This window comes from Chelon labrosus (assembly GCF_963514085.1).
Source record: "Chelon labrosus genome assembly, chromosome: 7".
NCBI lineage: Eukaryota > Metazoa > Chordata > Actinopteri > Mugiliformes > Mugilidae > Chelon > Chelon labrosus.
Window position 1 is genome coordinate 2,565,114 of NC_140343.1, and position 24,488 is coordinate 2,589,601.

A 24,488-nucleotide genomic window follows, 5' to 3' on the forward strand; every position below is an offset into this window, starting at 1 on the left:
ATTTGCTTTTTTATGTAAAATTTGTTTATCACTGTAGTTGTCAGAGAAACTATTAAAGTATTTACCAGATGATACAAACATTGTCGATGAGTGCACTTCTGTTTATAAGAAGGATACAAATCATCACAAAAACACAGCTTATTAATAACAGCATTGTTCCTGAGTGTCATTTGAGTGGGAAGTGAGGCTATTTCACAATCTGAACATTACATTAACACGGAGTATACTTGAGATGTGTGCAGTATTTGGTTATTTGTGTAGTGTTACATGCATACAGCATACTGTATCGCCTAAATACATAAATAAATGAGTTGATGACGTGGCCCACAGCACAACCAAGCATCAAGATTAGAATAGAATAGACTTTATTGCCATTTGCACAGACACGAGAAAGTACAGCCTTTTTTTTTATAAAAAACAAAAATAAATAAATAAAGGTAAATATTCTAAGTAGCAGCAGAGAAGGAGACATAAATACTAAATACGCTTTATTATTACTGAAATATAAACAAGATTAAAAGCCATGAAGTGAGATTTTCTCTTTTCGTACAGTAAGTCAGGAAAGAAACAAACAGCGAGAGAAAGAAACAAAGACAGAAAACCCCACTGTAGTTACAGTAAAGTTTCAAAGCAACTGTCTTGTTATAGAAAGAAAGAAGCAAACAAACAAATGAACAAAGAGAGAAAGAATTAAACTAGCTACTGTAGATACAATAGTTTCTGAGCTGCTGACTTGTTATAGAAAGAAAGAAAGAAAGAAAGAAAGAAAGTACTGGCCTACTGCAGTTACAGTAAATAGTTTACAAACTGCTGCCTTTTTAAAGAAAGAAAGAAGCAAACAAACAAATGAACAAAGAGAGAAAGAATTAAACTAGCTATGTAGATACAATAGTTTCTGAGCTGCTGACTTGCAGTTACAGTAAGTAGTTTACAAACTGCTGCCTTTTAAAGAAAGAAAGAAAGAAAGAAGCAAACAAACAAATGAACAAAGAGAGAAAGAAAGAAAGAAAGAAAATATCTACTGTAGATCCAGTGAATAGTTTCCGAGCGGTCCCTGAACGCGCCTCGTTACACGCCCCTCTTCATCATCACTGGCACTCCCACAATGCAGCGGGGTAATGTATTAACATGGCGTCAATGGTTGCTGTTTTGACCAGGGCCGTGGGGTTTGAAAAACATTATGTAGACCAGGACCATGGAGACATCTGAACTATAATCCCAAACCAACTTCAGAGCTCGAAAGTAAGTTAGTTATCGCTCTTGTGTTTAGCATCAGTGGAAGTGGGGCCCGACTGTTTTTATTGACTTGCCGCTGTGTGCCAACTGAGTGGCAGTATTATTTATTTCCCGTTGCTAGCTGAGCCGGACGACCGGGCACAGCGGCTAACGGTAGTTAGCTCACCGAGACGGCTAACAGCATACTCGGCTAAACAAAGTGAGTCTCCAGGAAGTCCGGGCGAATCCTCCCCACACCACAGGGAACACGTTTCTGTTTTAATGGTGAGCCTTTCCTTTAGCTGGGGATATATGTGTGCGTGGTTACCGTCTCCCCGCCCCCCACTTTTCGTTTCTGTTTTGGAAGTTTAGCTAACGCTAACCCCTAACTAACCGAGCCAGACGTTAGCCCTAACCACTACCAGTCATGCCTGCGACCCCTAACCTGCTTTTAATTGTTTTTAACCCAAATTTAATCACCAGCCACAAAGAGTTAGGTGCACGGGACAAACAGTGCACCCTGACACCAACTTACAACTTGTTTGTCTCTTTGCATACAACAAGATGTGTGTGTGTGTGTGTGTGATTGGTTAATGTACACCACTGTGGTTTTTAACCTCCTTCATTCAGTGGTTTGCATCCGAGCAGCTTTGTTATAAACACTGTTACAGCCTGCAGCATTGCCAATCTGTGGTTAATTATTTTATTTTATGCAAAATATGTGGATATGCACAAACAATATAAGCCTTACAGGATGATTTGTTTTTATCAGACATCTAGTCCAGAACACGTGAATAAAGAGAAAATAGAAAAGCATTTAAGAAGTTAAACCTTATAGTATTTGGCATTTTTGTCTGATTAAAAGACTTAACTTGGTGACTGATCCAACAGATGGATTTTCTGTCATCATCTGACTAATTGTTGCAGCTCTGCATCTTTGTGCAAGGTCAAGGAGAGTGGCACTGCTCACAATATACAAATCATTAATTTATTTCTAGCTAGTTGGTACATTTATTTATTTTTCTGCTTTACAATTAATTAAAAGAAGGCAGCATTTCCAGAGGTGGGATGTGCGTGTTTATTTTCTGTTTTTATGTCACGTAAACTGGAAATAACTTCAGATTTTGAACTGTTGATCATGAACAATAATGTAAGTTTGTACCAAAACATAATCAGACTTAATTTGAGGAAAAGAAAGTGAATAAAATAAGTCATTGTTCATTGTACCGTTAGTAGAATACATCTATTTTTTAAAAGTGTATTGGCTTCCAGTTTAATATTCTTACTTTTATCTGCTCTAATGTGTGTTATTAAGAGAACCTATTCATCTCCCAGACTTTTGAAAGTTGTGAATCCAAACTCTACTTTGGAAAAGTTGAATCAAGATTTTGTAAACTAGATCTGATAGAAAACGCATTTGCAGACATCGGGTAAATCGTTCTCACACTCCTCTTTCTTAGTTATGAGACCATTTATTCATCTTTTTAAATCAGAAAAATAATCATAGAATTTATCTTGTGAAAACTGCGCAAAATATTTTGGACTGACTGGAAAACCTATCGTGGAGGTGAAACCATCTCAATTTTCTGTCCTCAAGTAAAGAAAATTGATTCCCCAAAAACTCAAGACTCATAAATTCATTAAACTACAAAAGTTAAGAAGCGTTTAACTCCTGTGGCTTCACGATTAAATACAACAACAACAACAACAACAGTTCTTGTGTTCTTTTCAGTTTTATTTTTAGAACAATATGTAAGTTACGTGGGGAATGTATTAATGTTAAAGCCAAGTAATCAAATTCTCAGTTACATTTTAAATCTTTAACGATAAACTCAAACATTTGCGTCACAGCAGCATGTACAATGAACAGTACAACAACAATTAAAACTTCTTTAACTGCTAGAGATTCCCTCTTGTATGTATGTATATTTCTTTTTATAATGTAGCCCTAGTAGGTTATTTGCAAAGTGAGTGTTACTGTGTAGTCGTTCACTTAGCATGACCTAAGTTGGCAAAACAGGGCACGTTGGGTTTTCACAGTACTGTCTGTTGTGTAGCCTGCGTACTTTGACTGATAGCTAAGCTGTTTTTTTTTGTTCCTAGACTTTAGGTGGCCTGTCTCCCCGTTCATCTGAAGTGTGGTGTTAACTCCACCTGGAACAAGAGCAGCAGGGCAGGAGGGATGGAGGAGTCCAGAAGTCCAGTGAAATCAGTCAAACAGTCTCAGCCGAGAGGAGCCAAAACCTCGTCCAGTGAGAAGTCAAATAAAGAGGCTTCTGTGCAAAGAGAGGGTAACAAGTCTGCGCCCCGCAGCAGAGAAAACCTCGCCGCTGCAAAGGATGAGCACTATATAGGCAGCCAGGTAAGCCGCGGGCCAGGCAAGGCTTCTGCGGATTTCCCCCAGGACAGGAGGAGAGGACGGCCCTCCAGGCTGACTAGACTGACTGGAAGAACGAGTTCAGGGGAGAGAGGCAAAGGAAGACTGGCAAGCATGCAGCAGCAACTGGTGGCACAAGCCCCTGACTCCAGGGCATCTCTTTCTGCAGACAGCAGCCCCTTAACAAACAGAGAGACCAGCTCTCCTGTGGTACCTGCTGTGAAAGGCCTCACGGAGCAGACCAGGAGCTCCACTGGAGCCCAAGCAAAGGAAAAGTCCCACGGTGGGTGACAAGGTTTGTTTTTGTGACATGATTCCACCTTCATCAGACATAGTTGTAAGCGAGTAAACTTCTCTGTCTTTGTTGTTATGCAGTGGTGAGAGCTGCAGCACTGATGCATCAGTCTGCTGCAGACGGCACAGAGGTGAGGCCCGCTGTGGAGGACGGGCCTCTCACAGAGCAACAGCTGGGCCTCCGACAGGCAGAGGAGCGCCTCTACAGGGACTACATCCACCGGCTGTTGAAAGTAAGGAAACAGGCCAATCGTGCCTGATGTGTAGGGGTCGTTTGCAATTGAATGTCTGCCAGACGACTTTAGATCTCGGTTATTTACACACCTATTCACTCATGATCTCACCTCTTTTGAACAGTCACTGCTTTAATCACTGGTAGAGAGCTTCATTTATAGGCCTGTAGTGATATGTCGTTAAACCAGTCAGTTTAAAATTAGAAACCAACAAATTTCTAGGGCTGGGATTAAAAATATATATATATGTGTGTCCCCAGGGGGCAATTTAAGGCATCCAGACTGATCCAAATCAATCTTGATTTAAAATATATATATAAAAAAAATTGATATTGATTCTTAAAACCCTCTAATTAGTTTTTAAAAATACACACCATTTCCTGCACCCTATTGTTAGAAATCTCGCTGGTCTCGCAAGACTGGTTTCACTTCACAAACCTCCCAGAGTCAGAGATTAGTCCAGGTGTGAGTGAGATCCAAAACATGACAGAAGCTCCAACTCTGAGAGCAGCGTCCGGACTGAAATGTGATTTCAATTTAAAAAGTATGACAACAAAGAAGAGCTGGACGAAAGCAAAGGGGCATGAAAGATGAGAAACTAGAGGGAAAATATTGTGGAAATACCACAAATCTCTAGAACTAATGACAACATTAGTTTTAGGTTGAAGTAAAAAGGTTTTGAAACTGAAATATCTATAAAAGAATTGAAATTGAGTGGAATCGAATTCAGTTCAGGAAATCGGTAGCGATACCCGTCCGTTCAGATTTCCATGTGAAAAACTAAGAGAACATGAAGTGATTGCCTTTGTCTCTCTCTCTGTCTTTTCACAGCAGTCCCCCGAGTACCCCAACTATCAATACTTATGCAAGCTCTGTTCTGTGCACATTGAGAACATCCAAGGAGCACACAAACACATCAAGGAGAAGAGACACAAGAAGAACATCACGGTGTGTGAATTTTTAATTTTTAAGCGCTCACGTAGCTGTGAAGGAAGGATTTATTCTTATTTGTAGTTGACACATTCTGGTTGTTTTAGGAGAAACAGGAGGAGAACGAGCTGCGTGCCCTGCCTCCTCCCTCTCCTGCCCAGATTAGGGCTGTGGACGCGGCCGTACTGGAAACCGCCAGGCAGCACGGGATCTCAGAGGAGGACTTTGAGGTTCGGAAGGCGGTGGTCGTCAGGATGGAGGAGATCGTTAAGAGGCACCTCTCAGGTTCGCTTGTCTTAATTATACCTTACTGATGTGTGTATTGGTCAGTTTTTAATACATGGGATGTCCCGATCAGTATCTGGGCATTGGGCTTCAGCTTCCCTGTAGCGTCAAAACGTCTCCTTCTGTTTTGAGGCAGTTGGCACGTGATTAAACATGTCTGCTGCGTGGAAGAACTTTACTCTGGAAAATCAAGTCAGCCAGACAGAAATTTGTAAATTAAGCAGTGTGGATGTTTGGTGAGGTGGTAGAAGGAGATCATCATTCAATACTACCAAGTTTATTCACCACAATAAAAACAACACAGAATCCATGGAGTCCACTCTTTTCTCTGGAGACAGCGTCAAGGAGAAACATCTTCCAGAGAGGGTTAGGGAGTTTATGGCAGCGTTGGATGACCAGAACATTTCTGGAGTAGAGAACACAAGGTACCAGCTACCCTCTCCACACTACATTAACTTTGACAGAAAGATTTATTGGACTGAATCCAGTCCACTCTAGGAGAAGACAAGGAAGACAAGGACAGACTTTAGGACGCTACAGGAGACCAACTCTAGGACATTTAACATCAGAGAGGGACTCAGATCGGGCCGTCTCTACTTTATATTATGTGTTTACAAATGTCGTCTCTTTCCAGCTTGTTCTCTGCGTCTCTATGGTTCGTGTCTTACCCGGTTTGCCTTCAAGACGAGTGATATCAACATTGACGTCACCCACCCTTCCTCAGTAAGTCTTTTCCTTTCACAAAAACCAGTGATGACATGTGTTCCTTATGAAGGATAGTCTCTCACTAGTTTTTATCTGTTCAGATGACACAACCTGAAGTCCTGATTCAAGTGCTGGAAATCCTCAAAAACAGCCGTAAGTTTTGACACCGTTAACTGATAATAAACCTGCAGCATTTGTCTCTAATTTGGAGGAAATATTTCTCTTCTAGGAACTCACAACGTGCATCATTTATCATTCTTGTAAAAGTGTCGTTCTGTCGTGACGTTCTGTTTTTTTTTTTCCACTCTAGCTGAATTTTCCGAGGTTGAGTCAGATTTTCACGCCAAAGTTCCTGCTGTGTTCTGTCGGGATGTCAGCAGGTCAGTCTCGGCTCAAACTTTATTTTTACTGAAGGAGTGTTTTGTTCTCTTGTGTTTCCAGTCGCTGATTCTTAAATATTTGATTGCGACTTTGATGATGAGAAGAAGGAAATCTTTTTTTAGAACTGCAGCACGGCACCTTAAGATAATACCATCAGAGTCCGCTGAGTTAGATGAGCTCGTTTTTATTATGCCGATGTATCTGATAATTGTTATATTACATATCCACTCTTACGCTCCTGATCTTCGGGGCCTGAAGTTTCAACACTAATTCGATAGCAGCTTTGGTGCCGCGTGAAAACGCCTTCTAATAAAGAGAAATAAAAATCTCTTGCAGCGAAAACAGGAGTTAGATTGAGGCTCAGTGTAAGAATTTAATCTCACTTCTAATTATTTTTGTTTTCCCTCGCCTCTTTTTCTGCACAGCGGCCTGATGTGTAAAGTGAGCGCAGGCAACGATCTCGCTTGCCTCACCACCAACCACCTGGCCACCCTGGCTAAACTGGAGCCCAGACTGGTTCCCCTGGTGCTGGCCTTCCGTTACTGGGCAAGGGTAAGGCTGTGACTGACACCTCAGCTGAAAAGAAGGAACGAAGAAACAGCTTCTCATAGGTTTCCAGTGTGTTCCGTTGGTTTTTAATGTTTTTTTTTAGTCCCGCGCATATCAGCTAATACTGACATCCCCCTTCTTTAGGACAAAGGTGTCTGCAGGTTGCTTTCAAATTGAGTGAGGATTTTATATTTACGCAAGTTAATTTCAGTTGTACAGATTGAGGAAAAGCTTTTTTTTTTTCTTGGTTTATCTCCACAGCTGTGTCATATCGACTGCCAGGCGGAAGGTGGAATCCCGTCGTACTCCTTCGCCCTCATGGTCATCTTCTTCCTGCAGCAGAGAAAAGAGCCCATCCTGCCCGTCTACCTGGGCCGCTGGGTAAGTGAAACTTAAGGTGGTGCACTTTCCTCAGCAAATAACCAAACTTAATTATTCCTTGCTGACATTTTTATTGGGCAGCTAACTGTAGGGTGTTGACTGGACATGACAGGAAAGGGAGATACGGCATGACACGAGACACAGGTTCTAGTAAGACGTGAACCTTGGACGTTGTGGTGCTCTTTGGAAATGTTTTCTTTTAGTCTAAAGCCCTGCCTTGTGCCACGTAGACGGTGTCTTGTCATTTAATGTATTGCACAAGTTGACCCACATTCTTCGTCTGTGTCTGGGTGTCATGTTTCACGAAGACGTCTACCGCACGGCTCAGGACTATGTTGGGAAACGTGGTTCGAACACAAGCCGTCATCCACGCACTGCTGCTTAGATGATCCCATTACGTTTATTTTTAGAGCTGCGATTCACACATTTGCATAAAAGTTCAGGAAAAAGAAACGATTCGACGCTGCTGTAAATCATTAATTTCTTCAAAATGTTAAATTTATATTCATAGTCGCATCAATAAAATATAAAATGACCCATTTAACTCGGACTGCATTTATCATTTCTGGCACAACTATTAAGGTGGAAACGTTTAGTGCACACAGCCTTTACCGCCAGGAATAACTCCTCAGTGATGTTTAGATAAATGTAGCTTGGAGCTTTGTTCTACGGTGGGGGTCACACTACTGCACATATGAGATGAAGTAGAATAAGAAGTTTTTTTAATTTGCTTGTTTACTATTTAATAGTGTAAAGTCTGAAAACAGCCCCTGGGGCCTGGAATAGAGCAGAGTAAGTCAAGTGTAATGACATAACCTGTCATTACCTGGGCCACTTCATCTGTTAGTGACTTGGCTTGTTGTTGTGCTGGTTAAACCAGGTGTGGATTGCTTCATTTAATGACACACACCTACTCTTGGTATGGCGACGCTGCAGAGGATCTGCAGAAAATACATTTAACAAATAAAGTCCACATTTGCTGAAGGTGATTTCTTTTTAACTCCCAGACCTCTCCTGTCCAGTTTAACACTTAAGCCATTTCTTTCAGCCATAATTGTTCCACCTATCGGTAGGAGGTGTTCAGGACCTAAATTATAGAAGCTACTGAGTCAGACATGAATTGTTTCTGCATGACGCCTGAATCTGTGTTAATTTAAATTTAGTCTTCTGTCGAATGAGCTTATTAGTCACAGTTTAGACATTTTTGTCAACTTTTATTTATTATATTTAGTCAAACTGCAACTAACAGCACTGAAGGCTACTATCTGTAGCAGAAATCTGAATCCAGGTTAAAAGGCTGTATCAACACTCATCTATTAGCACTTCTTCAATTCTACATATCTCTTTCCAGAGTTGGATATCAGCCTGCTGTGCTGTCCTTGATCATTTATAAGGTTGGATCAGACATTACAGAGAGATTAAAGAGGTAGCATAGCAAGTAAAAATACAAAAACTTTGTAATTTTTCTTTGGCTGCATTTATTTTATGAAACTTAAAACACACAGACCTACAAAAGCAGTGCGATGGCTGAACACGTATTTCTTGAGATAACTTGTCTGCTTGTGTGTCCGAGAGGGCAGTACTCACAGCTATTGTGACTGTAATTCAACTACAAATATAATAAAAAAGAGGTAAAACCATTAAAGGGTGAACGCAGCAAAAGCAACATTTAAAATCTTAACAACAAATTACAGGCCTGAGACTTGAATGATAATGATGAGTTTCTTTGGTTTTGGACTTAAACACGAGAAGAATTACTTCCAGGAACTATATTTATGTGATAAAGTTCCTGGTGATAAACTTATTGTTAAATTTACGAGTTGATGAGGTGCACCAGAGACACTGTTAGTTTAGTGTCTCATGTGCATTCACTTGGCAGTCAAAAACCTGTCTGCAGCGACAGAGCTGCAGAGTTTAGCTAAGTATCTAAAACAATCTGATCCGTCAAAGTTTTGCTTGCTTCTTCTTTTTCGTTCTTCCGCTTGGCTTTAATTTTAATTTTTTCCCTCTTTCAGGTCCAAGGCTTTGACGTGAAGCGCGTGGACGAGTATCATCTAACTGGAATAGCGTTGGACATGTTTGTGAAATGGGAGCGCAGACCTCAGAGCTCCACGGAGGGACGCGGGGAGAACCGAAACGATTCCAGAGGAGAAGGCCGACAAAAGCCAGAGCACAACAAGCTGGAGGATACGCACTATTCAGAGGGCTTGGTGAGTCTTAAACGCACAGTCGTGCAGCAACAGAACAGTTTATGCTCTAAAAGGAGGATGTCTTGGCCTCGTGTTTCTAACTAACTTCCGCTGCTTTCACTTAAAGTCTCGTCTAACCCACGACCTGGGTAAGAATGTGTCCCTGGGCCAGTTATGGTTGGAGCTCTTACGTTTCTACACACTGGAGTTTGCTCTTGAAGAACACATCATCAGCATCCGCTTGAAGGAGCTCCTGTCTAGGGAGGTGAAGAACTGGCCTCGTCGAAGGCTCGCTATTGAAGGTAACAGACCACAAGGTTGGACAGCTCCTCTTATAGGACCTGGAGGTTTATCAGAAATTCATTCATTGCGTCTGTTTCTGTTTTTCTAGATCCGTTCGCCTTGAAGAGGAATGTCGCACGAAGCTTGAACAGCCAAATGGTGTTTGAGTACATCCAGGAGCGCTTCCGCACGGCTTACAAATACTTCGCTTGTCCTCAGAAAAGGGGCAGCGGAAGACGCCAGAGAAAGAAGAAGGCAGGGGGACAGGGTGCAAAACTGGAAGGGGATGAGACGAAAGAGGCGGCGTTCATGAGAAAGGAAGAGGACGACGGGAAAGGTGAAAAAAGTCACGGCGTGCCGATGGGCCAACAGGGATCGAAGGAGGACGAGGAGCCTGCAAGCGACGATGAAGATGGTTCAGATCCGTCCAGAAAGAGGGATGAGAAGACTTTAGACGCCAGCCTCATGGACATGGTTCTCAGCGAAGGGAACAAAACCTTCTCCCCCAACGGCCTGCTGGACAGTGACAGAGAAGGGGAGGAGGAAGAAGAAGAGGAGGACGAGGAGGACGAGGAGGAGGAGAACAGTGTTTCAGAGATGGAAGGGCCGGTTACATCAGATGAGCTGCACTATGTGTTTGATAAGATGATTTTCACTGGTGGGAAGGTAACTATAATGAACCCCAGCTAAAAATATTATATCATCTTTATTGACACATAATAAGTCGTCTTCATCTTTACTTCTGAGTTTTTTATATTTATATAATTATCAAATTAAAACCATCATCTCATGTGTGAATCTTTTTGGGGGGTTTTCTTTTCTTCCAGCCTCCGACCGTCGTGTGCAGCATCTGCAAACGAGACGGTCACCTGAAGGACGATTGTCCCGAAGACTTCAAGAAGATTGAGCTGAAGCCTCTGCCTCCCATGAACGACCGCTTCAGAGACATCCTCGACGGGCTCTGCAAACTGTGCTACTGTATGTGGTCGACACGCACAGTCAATGTGAAATCAATAATTGACCCGTTGAATGATTTCATCTCGTCCTGTTTGTTTTTGCATTTCACAAATCAGACATGTTTAATTTTTCGCGTTAGGGCTGGGTATCGCTAGCCTGGCTCCGCCTGCCTACGTACTTCCGCTCATTTGCATTCCCTACAGTACTCCGTCTGGAATAGCTTGATCCGCTAACGTTTACTCCGGCCAACTGGTTGGCGGACCAATCAGCGAACAGAGGGCGGGTCTGAGAGCGATTACGTTTCAGTTGCGCGCCGAGTTTGAAATGTTTACACGAACGGAGACGGATATACTCGAAGCCATTCGCTCCGTTGTGGATATGCTTCCTGGCATTACAGCACTTTTATTCCAATTTCGCGTCCTTAATTGCAATGGGGGATGGTAGAGGAGCGATTTGTTTACTTGTTGCGTTCTTGAAAGCGGAAGTACGAGGCAGCAGAGCCTGAAGGCTCCGGCGCATAACATACGTCATTACCAAACGTTAGTGATTGGTTAAAGGAACGCCGATGATTTTAAACCTCAAACTGTGCCCTCCCACCAGGAAATAAACGTTTGCCAATGGATCTAGGCCAGACTCTCTGCGAAGTCAGAGAGTCTGGTATCCAGGCTAGGGTATCGCTATGAGTCTCCCGAATCGATTCTGTTCTGATTCACAAGTTTTCGATTAGATTTTTCATTTTTGAAAATATTTTACTTACTAAAAACTAAAAACGTCATCGGTTCCAGCGATTTGTGGCGTTTCCACAATGTTTTACCTTCAGTTGCCTTTGCTTTTGTGCAGCTCGTCACTCTCGTCATACTTTTTAGATGCAATTACCCCACAGAGTTTGAGTTTCTGTCATGTTTTGGATCTCTCTCAGCGAGATTTCTGACGATCAGATGCAGGAAGTTGAGTAGTTGTACCTAATATTTTAATTTACTGATTGATTTACCAAATATTTTCATGATCAAACAGTTAAAGCGATCAGTACTTGTTTTATTATCATAGATCACAAAGTGAAATTGTAAAATCTATTGTGAGACCAACAAAGACCAGTTAAAGCAGCAGTTTCTCACTTTTCTGTGAAATTAAAGGCTGTTATAGAGTACTGCGGGACATAGAAGACATAACTTATGTACGTAGCCTACGCCGTTGTGAGACATTTATACTTCTGCCTCACTCTGTGAAAACGCCACCCAAACACTAGTCGCCGCTGTGTCGGGTTAATTTTTGCCGAACGATTAATGCGTCATAAACAGTTGCTAATAACGTTTACTTTACTTGACTAATCTTAGCAGCTCAGTGTAATTAAATTCATGGTCTTCTGTTGGTAGATGAATTGTCACCTTCACACATTGAGCAGCAGAAGAGGGAGCAGATCCTGGCCAGCCTGGAGAGGTTTATAAGGAAGGAGTACAACGGTGAGCGTCAAGCATGAACTACTTCAAACTGATTCTCAAACTTCTTCTGGTTTTCTTGTCTTAGCCTTTAATTCCTGCCCCCCTGGTTCTTGAATCCACAGAAAAGGCTCAGCTCTGCCTGTTTGGCTCGTCCAAAAACGGGTTTGGCTTCCGCGACAGTGACCTTGACATCTGCATGACTCTGGAGGGTCATGAGACCGCAGAGGTTGGCAGACATAGACACTCCCATGCAGCTGTTTTGCAGCCAAACGTGATGAGATCCCTCATCTTCTGAATATGTTTTATGTCTCAACAGAATCTGAACTGCAAAGAGATCATCGAAGGCCTTGCAAAAGTGCTGAAGAAGCATGCAGGTGAATTATAATTGTCTCTGGATCATTTGTAAATACTCGTTTTACGTGTTAAGGACTAGTTGTGACCTCCACATTCTCCCGCCGTCTCAGGTTTGAGGAACATCTTGCCTATCACCACAGCTAAAGTGCCTATAGTGAAGTTTGAACACAGACAGAGTGGCTTGGAGGGGGACATCAGCCTTTATAACACCCTGGTGAGTGGAGGAGACTCTCAGACCACGGCTGCTTAAACTGTGTGCCGCCTTATTTGTTGAATTAATTTGGGCGGATCCTTCTTGTCTCGCAGGCTCAACACAACACCAGAATGCTGGCGACGTATGCAGCTCTGGACCCACGTGTGCAGTTCCTGGGTTACACCATGAAGGTCTTTGCAAAGGTTGGTGAAAGTTGGCGATGTACATACAGGAGGATACAAGCAGCATGAACAACCCAAATGATCTAACCAATTCCAAATTAGTTCACCATCCTGATCGCAGGCTGGGGTTGTTAGTTGAACCCGGACAGAGCAGCAGCGATGTCGATGGTATTTTCTTTTCAAATAGAGAGCGGTGACGGCAGGAAGAGCTAGCTACGCCCATAAACTAGCAGTGTTTTTATGTTGTTCTGCTCGTTTCACTGAGAAACATTTGTAGTGGCAATAATACAAGAGGGTTACCTAGGCCTGAAACGCCCACTGGAGACTAGGGATGTCCTGATCGTTATCAGGGTCTTCTTTTTCTTCTTCTCGTCCTCCTCGTCCTAGTCCTTCTTCTCCTTCTTCTCCTCATCATCTTCCTTCTTCCTTCTCTTCTTCTACTCCACCTTCTTCTTTTTCTCCATGTACTCCTCGTTCTTCTTCTTCTCCTGCTCCTCCTCCTCCTCCTCATCGTTTTGCTTTCTCTCCCCGTCCTTCTACTCCTTTTGCTTGTCCTCATCTTTCTTCTTCTTGTCCTCCTTCTTCTTCTGCTCCTTCCCCTGTACTTCTCCTCCTTTTGCTTGTCCACATTCTCCTTCTTCTTGTCCTCCGTCTCCTTCTCCTTATTTTTGTTGTCCTCCTACTCTTCCTTCTTCTTCTTGTCCTCCTACTCCTCCTTCTTCTTGTCCTCTGTCTCCTTCTCCTTCTCGTCCTCCTACTCCTCCTCCTTCTTTTCATCCCCCTTGCTATTATTCTCCTCATCCTTCTCATCCTTCTCCTCCTCCTTCTCTTTCTTCTTCTTCTTTTCCATAGGAAAAAAAAATAGTTTAAGATCAGATCAGGCCTCCCATTGACCGATGCTGGATATTAAATGATCAGGATCAGATTGGGTCAGCAGGACTTTCTTGTTTCTTAACGTCGTCTCTTGCTGTAACTAACCTCGGCCTCTGTGCTCACAGCGCTGCGACATTGGGGATGCATCCAGGGGAAGCCTCTCCTCTTACGCCTACATCCTGATGGTGCTTTACTTTCTGCAGCAGAGGCAGCCGCCGGTTATTCCTGTTCTGCAGGAGGTATCTACCGCTGATTAATGAAAGTCACCTGAGCTATTCCTTAAACATTAAGGAGTGTATAACGACGCCATTTCATGCCTTTTCAGATCTTTGATGGGAAGAACGTTCCCCAGCGGATGGTAGACGGCTGGAATGCTTTCTTTTTTGATGACCTCAAGGTTCTGGTGAGTCCTGGGGTCTACCTTAATTCGGCTGCCATTTGTCCCTTGTACACATAATTTAATATCTAAGTGTGTCTGGTGTTTGTCTTCACGCAGCCTCAGCGCCTCTCAGATCAACAGCCGAACACGGAGTCGGTGGGGGAGCTGTGGTTGGGCCTCCTGCGCTTCTACACGGAGGAGTTTGACTTCAAAGAGCACGTCATCAGCATCCGCCAACGGAAACGCCTCACCACCTTCGAAAAGCAATGGACCAGCAAATGCATCGCTATTGAAGGTGCTCCCACGCCTCCGTTTGTCATTCCGTCTTTATTCTTATATATTTACGACTTGGGATTTTTAAAATTTTCTGCTCACTTGTGTTTCCTGCTCCTCAGATCCCTTTGATCTGAATCATAACCTCGGCGCTGGAGTTTCTCGCAAAAGTAAGTGCACTTCGTTTTAAGTTAAATCTTATTTTTGGACGCTTGTTTTAAAAACTATAAAATTGATTCTTCTTCCTCCTCCAGTGACGAACTTCATCATGAAGGCCTTTATAAATGGGAGAAAGCTGTTTGGAACGCCCTTCTATCCCGTCCCCGGTACTGAAGTGGTATGTCATTCACGTCTCGTGTCCCGTATTCACTCATCATGTGATCAAATGTCCCAGAGGACAATCTCTAAACATGCGCCGTTCTGCTGCAGGATTACTTCTTCGACTCAAAGGTGCTGACAGACGGCGAGCTGGCGCCCAACGACCGGTGCTGCCGGATCTGTGGGAAGATTGGACATTACATGAAGGACTGTCCAAAGAGGCGCAGGTTGTTCCCTCGAATGTGTGTTCTCTCTTAATGTAAAAACTATATTTAAAAAGCATTACTGTCCACAGAACTGCTGTATTTTTAGGTTTTTAATCATTTGCATGTAGCCATGTCCACAGCCGTATTCACACAGGACTAGTTCTTATTAAGGAAGAGACCGCTTGTAATTTCTAATAATTACAGAGGTCTTATGTGATCTTAATCTCTTGCAAAGCATGCATGTCCTTAATTTATAAAGTAAATTATTACACCGCAGTTTACCTAGCATATTTCTCCAAACACAGAGGTCCTTTGATAAAAACTAATCCAGTGTTAAGCCCTACTCGCACGGGATTAGTTTCACCTGGGGATTCAGAAATGAGCCCCCTACGTCTGTGTTTCATAAGACGCATTCACACAAACTCTGTTTTACTCTAATTTACTGTCCATAGTTCTGTCTCTGCTACTTTCCTCTTCAGTCCACTACACTGAATTTAAATAAAAAATATATTTTTAAAACTAAAACATGATGAGACTATTGATCCCCAGGAAGAAATTACAAACGTCCCGGCGGTATTTAAATCGGCCCCAGCTTTGTTGATGAACACATTAATGCTTGATCGAAAGATTTCATCCGTCTGAATGGGTGACTGGGTCAGTGATCTCAACTTTGCACCCTGACATCTGTCCAGACTTTGATTTACAACCTTCATGATTCTTAAGTGACAAGAGGGAGAAGCTGCAAATCAAAAGTCTAGTCGGGAACTAGGCTTGCTAATTTGCGCTGCGTTAAGATCACAGACGACCTCAGATATTACAAATTACCAGAGCTTCCAGACAAAACTAGTCCTGTGCTACTAGGGCTTTAATCAGCATCTCTGTGATTTGGGGATGTGCTGTATTTCTAAGTTTGGACAGATGTTTGGGTGCGAAGTTGAGTTGTCGCTCAATGTGTTCATCCCATGTGTAAAGGTGGAGCTAATTTAGACACTAACAGGTAGTTTGTAGATTCTCCCCCAGGATCTATACGTTCGCATGACATGTCTTATTTTTAAATTTATATATATATTTTCATTATTAATCTGAATCTGCAAAGCAACTAAAGCTGTAAAAATGTGTGTAGATATAAAAGGTATAATATTTATAACTCTGATATGTAGGGAAGTGAAGCGGAAAGTAGTAGAAACGTCATAACCAGAGATCATTTCTACGAATATGAATGAAACACTGAGTTTACAGAGCTGCTGAAACCCAGACTTGAGTAACTGGTTAACTTTCTAACAAGGAGAGTTGTCGTTTCCATCTCAGCTTTTTATACTTGAATGTAAGAATATGTTTTCTCATATTGTAACGTCAAACATTTTATAGCAGTGTCGCCCCTCAGCTAAAATTAAGCGAGGGGAGTTTTACTTGTTGTCAGCGTCTGACACATTAAAGAAAACATTGCCGACCCCGTTACGGGTCATTGTCCCATGTTTATTCAGTCGTATTCATACTTATTTCCTTTTTTCTTACCAGGATGAAGAAGAAGGAAAACGACAAAGATGAAGACGTCAAAGAGGAGGAGCGAGAGCCGAAGGACAGGCGTTGCTTCCAGTGCGGGGACATGGGTCACGTCCGGAGAGACTGTCCCGAGTACCGCCATCTCAAGAGGACCACCGGAGCACCAGGTCAGAGCAAAACGTCATTACCTGAGAAGCAGCTGGCCCAATGGAAAGCAGACGAGGTTCAGAATAAAACGTTTGCTAAGACTCCTCCTTATTCCACAGCTCCACACATGGTACGAACTATAGTGAGCTCCCAGTCCATCCCTATTCCTCAGACAGCAGCAGACTGTCCTGGACGGACCAGACAACCCTCTGAATGTGTGAGTACAGCATGTTGATGGTCCAGGAAGTAGTCTCCATGACATTTAAAATTAAATCTACAGTAAATTGTGCAGAAAGGCAATGAATCTGGATCCATTCAGAAGCGTCTGTTCACAGTAACTACTAAATGTATTCTCTTGTCAAGTCTACAAACGGATTTTGGAATACAGTTTTAATTTCTTTCTTCTTCTCAACAGTCCGATAGTCGTCAGACTCCACCTTACTCCCCACAGCCCGTCGCTGTCTCCCAGAGCTCCTCCCAGTCCTCCAGCTCCCCTCAGCCCTCCCACAGTAAGACCAGTTCTGCAGGTCCACAGAAGCAGCCTCCTCACCCCCAGATTCCCCTGTCTCTCTTCAGCTTTCCCACCTCCCACCCAGGCCAGTACCACCCGGGAACACTCACTGCACTGGGCCTTCTCCCCCCGCACCAGCACCAGTCGCACCAGTCCCAGGGCCCGCCTCCTCACCCGGTCCACATCCCCTCCACCTCCTGGCCCATCCACGGACCAGTCCTCACCACGTCCTCTCCCACCGCCCCTTCCCCGCCTGGCCTCAAGTTCGCCCTGCGTTCGGCGTCGGGGAACGGGAGTCCCACGGGCTCCGGGGGCAACCCCAGCCCCATGAACCTCAACGACCCCAGCATCATCTTCGCCCAGCCGGCGGGGAGACAGCTGGGCGTCGGCGGGCCGGGACGGGAAGGACACTGGCACAACCACATGGCACAACCTGGGTCTCTCATGGGCAATGGCACTGTAGTCAAGTCAGGTATTCACTGGGTGAACTTTGGTGGCACCGTCCTACTGCAACCTTACAGAGCAACTTGACACTCAACTAGTTTATCATCCTCACTCATTCTGGAGTTGGTTGGATTCATTTCATTCACCCAGATAATATCAGATAATTGAATGTGTTTGTTTCTCTCTCTGTCTACAGAGTCTGGTCACTCTGCTCAGTTTGTAGGCGTGAGCCAAGGCTCTCGGTTATGGGAGCACAACAAAACCCCCCAGTACACCCTGTCCCCGTCGTGGCCCTACAGGATGCCCCAGAACTACATCCAGCAGGGTAACGGGGGCTACCAGCCCGGCAAACCCTTCGTGGCCCAAGGTCAGACACAAGAAAGATATTTTTTTTTTTATATAACGGTCGAGTAAAAACATGTAATCCTGAGATCTCTGTTTTAACTTTCTGTTTCCGTCTTCTCCTCCTTCATCAGGTTCTGTGGTGCACCCGAATCCTAACTTCCCCCTGGTCCCACACGTCCGACATCCAGTCAACCTGAACTTCATCCAACAGAAGAAGTAAAACTCACATCTCTTTTTAAAATTAGGTTAATGGTCAGTAACATAGCAAAATCCAAATTATGTACGATTTACTATCATTCGATCACAGGAGGTTTTTTTAAAAAAAAAAATGAATTTTATCATTTTTGTACAGTTTTTATGTTTTATTTTCTCGTCTCATTACATTGATTTGTGATACAAATGTCAAATATTTTAATACCCCCATTTTTGAGGGGGTCCAAAAAAGTGTTTTTATTTTATGTGTAAAGTAAGGAGGACAAATGTAAACCTTTATTTTTATTAGCTGTATTCATACTTTGCTTGCCGCGAGATGAAGGCTTTGAATAGATGTTTGTTTTAAAAATGATCTAACATGTCACCCTAAGTACAGTATGTAGTGCCAAAAGCAGGGATAGCAAGAAAAAAAGGGAAAAAATATGAAATATTTAAACAAAAAAAAAAATGCTACAAAAAAATAAAGAAAAAAGCGAACAACTGTGCTTGTGTGGCGTGGGTTCATTTCTCTGATCACACAGGGTGGACTGGGACTGAACTGCAGCAGTGGTGCTGTGATCACCGTCACTACTATCTCGTTGCTGGTAGGTGACAATTGTGTCCGGCTGATGTCTAGTTCAGGTTTGTAAATGCATGGATGTGTAAGAAAATGATAAAAAAATATTCACCTTAAAAAGCATTTTCCCTAAAGACATAAAAGAAGCTAAAGCACGAGCATTACACAGTGTAGGAGTCCTAATTCAGTTTATTACTATTTACATAATTTATTCATTTTTCTATGTTTTTGCTTTATTTCTATTTGCAAATGTGCACCCTCTGCACATGGCACTATACACCGACCAGCCACAACATTATGACCACTGACAGGAGAAGTAAATAACATTGACCATCTTGTGACAGTTCAGTGTTCTGCTGGGAAACTTCTGGACCTGGCATTCATTGGTCTGGATGTTACTTAGACATGTAGCACCCACCTAGACCAGACCAGGCACCCCCACCCCATAGCAATGACACTCCTTGATGGCAGCAGCCATCCCCAGCAGGATGCAGCCTGACACAGACACACACACAAAAACACTTTAGGAACAACTAAAAAAAAAAAAAACATGAAGAACAGCACAAGGTGTTGACCTGGCCTCCAAATTCACTAGATCCCAAACTGATCAAGTATCTGTGGGATGATCCACAGAGGCCCCTCCCCTCAAAGGCCCCCCACACTAGCAACAGGACACCCTCAGAAGGCCCATGTCCATTCTCTGATGAGTCACCACAAGGGAGACCTGTACAATATTAGGTCGTAATGTTATGGCCTGATCGGTGTATAAGTTGTGGTCTATGGTACACACCCTTTGCAGGCTTGCTGTCTATTATCAAATGCCATTTTTCTCAGCTAAAACCAGGTAACTAAGGCAGATGACATCCTCATTGTTTGACAATGAAGTCTTTTCTGTTTCTGTCCAACTTGACACTAAATTACTGAAGGACTGAGCTCTCCAAGGGTGCAGGCCTGTAGCCAGGTGAGTTTGGTTCTGGTTTCTCCAGTTCTCAGTTCGCTGTAAAAACCCTCGTTCAGCTACTCTGAAAATAAAACCAGAACATTTTCTGTTATTTTAATTTCATTTTAGAGCAATAATCGTTTATTCTGGATGTTTACCTCTGTGGCTCTGGAGTTCCTCAGAGAATGCAGAAGCTCTAACGAACTCTAGGAGATTTCTGTAGTGAATCTGTAAAGGACACACAATGAACAACTCTGAATTGAATGCTGTACATTATATATATAGTAGTAGTAGTAGTGTGTAAAACTGGAATGAGTTTCTAATTTGTGGAGTTGTTGCAGTGCAGTTTGTTGGCAGAGGTGGCAGCAGAGATCTGGCTGCTGCTGAGGAACAACTAGTCCAGTGATGGAGGAAGAAATCCTGCCCCATCTTTGTAGTTACAGGTTTTTTTTTTAATGACATTCATAGACATCACTGTATCCAGATATGGTGTCCTGAAAGTTGCTTCCTGGTGCGTGAATCCAGCTTGTAGCAGCCTCCTGTATATGTGCACTACTTACTTTACTTTCTCCTGCAGGACCCATCATTTCAGGCTTTGGGGAGGTTTTACTAATATAAAGCCTTGAGATATTTTTGTTTCATTGATTGTGCATGAAGATGGATGAACTCTCCGTAAAGATTTCCCTGTAGAGTGGTTTAGAAGCTCAGTGTGGTGTCTCCAACCATCTCCATCTTGGCAGTGCCTAGCTCCTCTTAACTACTAGCTATTTCAAAGTATGGTCCAAGAGATGGAGCCATCTTGGCTGGTCCTGTCTACTCTTTAACACTAAGCTATTTGGGGCAAAGACTTGAGTCGGTTTTATAAAAGTTTTCTGGCAACTCGGGCCTCGGTGGTTTCCATTTTCATTCTTGGATATTTCTGCTTGAGCATCAAGCTCTCTTAACACATCCAAGGACGAATGAGCCAAAAACGTGTCCAGGTTTTCTTGCTCTTTGGTCCAACCCCATAACACATGAGTGTTAGGGTTTGCTCCACTGGATGTACACCAGCGAGTTTTGGATCAGCCCAAAGAATTCATGCACTGTCTCAAAAGGGAAGGAAAAGTAAAACTATTGTCTAATCTTTTAGAGTTCCATCCTCTGTATATCCATCAGATAATTTATTTTTCCACTTTTTAGACCCACAGCAAACAGAAACAGGTCTGAACATGAGAGTGACGGTGACTGCCACGTCCACCGACCTGCTCTGGATCACTTTCGTCCGTGAACGTTTGGAGGAGCAGAGAAAACGTCGGTAATCTCAGCGGAACGTCGTTTTTCAGGAACAGGTGAGTGACCTGGGATCGATTCAGTTTCCCGCAGAGGGAGGGGTCGAGAGCCGTCGCCTCGTCCTCCGTGGAGCTCAGGGAGGAGAGCTGCCAGTCAGACAGCTGATCCCTGACAGCGGAGGACAGCTCGGCCTTATCTCCGTCCTCAGACGCAGCTTCCTGCAAAAAAATAGCAGAAAAATATGAGGGTTTATCTTCAATCAACAAACAGTCTGTGGATCTGTGATGAGGATCATTGATCTGGTTGATGTAGCAGAGGTGACCCAATAAATAATATAGATTTATTTTTGCAGTATTGCTTCATTTTCATCACTTTGAGGAATCGAGTGAATCCTCAAAGTGATGTCTCTCTTACTTTAGGTGTTCTAATTTATCTTTTATCTGTGTTAAAGAGACAGAAGTAAATATATGTTATATCCATAGGAAGTATTAATAGGTCTGTTACAGAAAGGTGAGTTGTTGTACAGCTGGATAGAGTAGAGTATGAAAGGGTATGAATTCAGAGACTCAAGGTGAGTATTTTAAAGTTTTAACAGGTTTTAGTCTGGAGGTTTGTTAAATGGAGGCAATTTTTTATTATTCTGTTGCCATCACATGAGCATTGACAGGAATTAGCAAGAGAGATCATATTACTCCAGTTTCAGCTTCCCTTCATTGGCTCCCTTTAAAGTCTAGAATAGAATTTAAAATCCTCTTCCTTACATACAAGGCCTCTAAAGGCCTAGCTCCGTTGTATTTTAAAAACCTCATTGTACCAGATCATCCCAACAGATCACTTCAGTCTCAAAGTTCAGGCCTACTTGTGGTTCCTAGAGTTTCAAAAAGTAGAATGGGAGGTACAGGTGTCCTGTAACATCATCAGCTATATGTTGTATTTGTATCACCATCAGATTCTACATGTACACTTTAGTCAGATGTATGTATCTGTGACAGATGTATGTTTATCTCCTTCCTCCTATCCTCTCTCTTCTCTCTCTTTTCTGTCTCTACCCGGCCTTAGTCAGACGGGTTCCTCCATATGAGTTTAAGGTTCTGCTCAAGGTTTCTTCTTGTTAAAAGGGAGTTTTTTCTTTGCCACCGTCGCCTTCATGCTTGCTCTGGGGGTTTCAGGCCGGGTTTTGTAAACAGTCTTGAGACAATTTGTATTGTTATTGACGGTATATAAATAAAACTGAATTGAAGTGAAGTCACTCAGAAGTAGATATTACAATATCTGTAGATATTAGTGGAAAAGCAGTTTGTCCTGATGCGAGTCGTAAAAAAGGAGAAGCTCTGGTGGATTTTTAAAAAGCGTGATTTTGCATTTGTGGCAGGTTTTCTTCTCATTATTTCCTTGTGCAACGAGTCGATAATGACGATCTGTATTTCTCAAGGTTGTATTTTTTAGTAGAACCTGTTCTCTTGCTTCCACCCCTGCAGCTGTTCTGTCTCCAGCCACGCAGGGAGTCTTCGGGTGAATGTAGGACCTGGAGCGATCACCGGAGGGCGCCGTCACACACAGTCTGCCAGGAACCTGGAGACAAACACAAAGCCTGAGCGCTCTGTGTCAACGCCTAGGATTTATTTATAAAGGTGAGACACAGGCAAGGCAAAGTAAATTGTGCTTTTTATGCCTTTGGTGACCTTCCATTTCATCCCGCGTCCTACCTGCCTTCACCTATCGGCCCTCAGCCTCACCTGCACCCACCAACAGACCTCTGGATCTGTGCTCTGCTCGGTGACCTTACCTGGTTGATGGCAGCCCAGACTGCTGAGCTCCCTCTCATCTTCTTGAACTCATCCTCTACACCTTCAACATGAGGGGTTTCTCTGATCAGGAAATAAAGAAAATAAAAACACTAATTAAAGTTAACCTCAACCAGAGAGATGTGGAGAGCAGAGCTGGGCTGATCGGTGTATTTAAAACTCCACAAGTCAATAGGTTTTTATATTTACTCCTCAAGGAGGAGGAGGAGGGGAAGGAAGACAAAAAAAAAGGAAAATGAGGAGTGGAGGAAGGAGGAAGAACATCATAGAGGAAAAGATGAAAGTGGAGGAGGAAGGAGGAGAGGGGGATGAGGGAGGAAGAAAAACAGGGAAAGGAGGAGGAGGAGAGGGAGGAAGAATGAGGAATAAAATCAAAGAAGAAAAGATGAAGGAGGAGAAAGGAAGCAGGAGAAGAAAAGAAGGAAAAGGGCAAAGGAGGAGAGGGAGGAAGAATACAAAAAGAGGGAAAGGAGGAGAAGGAAGGGGGAGGAGGTTGAAGAAAAAGGAAAAGGAGGAGGAAAGAGGGAGAAGGAGGAGTAGTGAAAGGAGGAGAAGAAGAGGAAGAAGGAGGAGAAGGAAGGGGGCAGGAAGGAGGAAGAAAATCAAATATGAAGGAAGAGAGGAGGAGAGGAGGACAAGGGAGTAGAGGGAAGAAGAAAAAGGGAAAGAAGAAAGGCAAAGAGGAAAAGAAGGAGGAGGAAGAGGAGGGCAAAGGGGCAGGAGGAGTATAGGAAAGAGGAGAAGAAGAGGAGGAAGGAGGAAGAAGCATACACAAGCCACTCAGCTTCAAGTGATAGACAGGATCACATGTCACCAAAAAACAGAAAGAAAATAATCAAAGAGAAAAACTGAGCAAACACATTTTAATATCCAGATACTAAACACGTCTGTGTCCTGTAGACGAACATCGTTTCATCAGCTGGTTGTTAAACTCACTCTATAAACTATTTGACCTGTTTGCTGCCAACGATCTTGACAACGAGTCTGGGGACGTTTTTCTGAGCCATGATGGAGACGACGTGTCCTCAGGCAGACGTCAGTCACTCAGCTGATCAAGATCTGAGCGAGGCCCAAACCTCTTCCTCCTCTTCCTCTTCTTCTTTGTCTGTGGTGAAAATGTTTTCCTTTTCCAGCTTTAGACCTCATCCACCGGTTTGGATCTAGTTTCTTGCTCTGTGTCTGAGCTGGCAGACTTCCTGTTTACACTTTCCTCACCATGGTTACCTCTTTGTTCCCGCCCTTGAGCTGCAGCCCTGACACCTTACAGCACAACGCAGGCAACTGGGACTAAGGCCCCAACACTAACCTGAAAACCAAGTCTTAGCAGCTTTTAACCCTCAAAGGTTAGTATTCTGCAGGAGTTTGGCCAGCACAAATAAATAAGAACAAGAACACTCACTGATGATGTTTTCCTTTAGAGTCTGCTAGCATCAATGGAAATGAGTGAAAACCCAGAAGAAAGGTACATCTGACGGAACAGTGAAGTGTCCTGCAGCACTAGCAGGAAAAACAAAGGAAGGCTGCATTATGTTTTTTAATAACCACTCGTCATAAATGTCTAAAAGCTGCCGTGTCACTGGACGATTATGTGAGTGTTGATATTTTAGAGACGCATCACAATCTGAATCATAGATGAATGGACAGGGAGGAAGAAAAACAAAGAGGAAGGGGAGGACAAAGGAGGAGTATCGGATGGAGAAAGGTGAAAGGAGGAAGAACAGGAGGAGAAGAGGAGAGGGAGGAAGAAAACAAAAAGGGAA

At 43.2% G+C, this 24,488-nt stretch overlaps 1 protein-coding gene across 6 annotated transcripts; it reads left to right on the forward strand.

The window, feature by feature from the left end:
• Positions 1-908: 908 nt before the first annotated feature.
• Positions 909-20,959, forward strand: tut4 (terminal uridylyl transferase 4). Of its 6 annotated transcripts, none has more exons than XR_014699176.1 (31): positions 909-1,500; positions 3,319-3,875; positions 3,968-4,119; positions 4,951-5,067; positions 5,157-5,334; positions 5,969-6,057; positions 6,141-6,192; positions 6,350-6,419; positions 6,846-6,972; positions 7,231-7,350; positions 9,366-9,560; positions 9,667-9,841; positions 9,931-10,487; positions 10,649-10,799; positions 12,152-12,238; positions 12,340-12,443; positions 12,534-12,591; positions 12,682-12,785; positions 12,878-12,967; positions 13,945-14,058; positions 14,145-14,222; positions 14,316-14,493; positions 14,594-14,641; positions 14,726-14,808; positions 14,901-15,031; positions 16,514-16,665; positions 16,765-16,862; positions 17,061-17,628; positions 17,797-17,967; positions 18,077-18,779; positions 20,834-20,959. XR_014699176.1 is itself a non-coding variant. In XM_084548885.1 (31 exons), exons 3-31 carry the CDS (start codon positions 3,398-3,400, stop codon positions 18,163-18,165), a joined length of 4,614 nt encoding a protein of 1,537 aa, XP_084405011.1. In that variant the 5' UTR covers positions 909-1,242; positions 1,358-1,500; positions 3,319-3,397; the 3' UTR covers positions 18,166-18,921. The 6 variants fall into 6 exon arrangements, 5 of the variants coding, with proteins under 5 accessions (XP_084405011.1, XP_084405010.1, XP_084405012.1 ...); XM_084548885.1 differs by lacking the exon at positions 20,834-20,959 and having other exon boundaries at positions 909-1,242; positions 1,358-1,500; positions 18,077-18,921; XM_084548884.1 differs by lacking the exon at positions 20,834-20,959 and having other exon boundaries at positions 18,077-18,921.
• Positions 20,960-24,488: the final 3,529 nt, after the last annotated feature.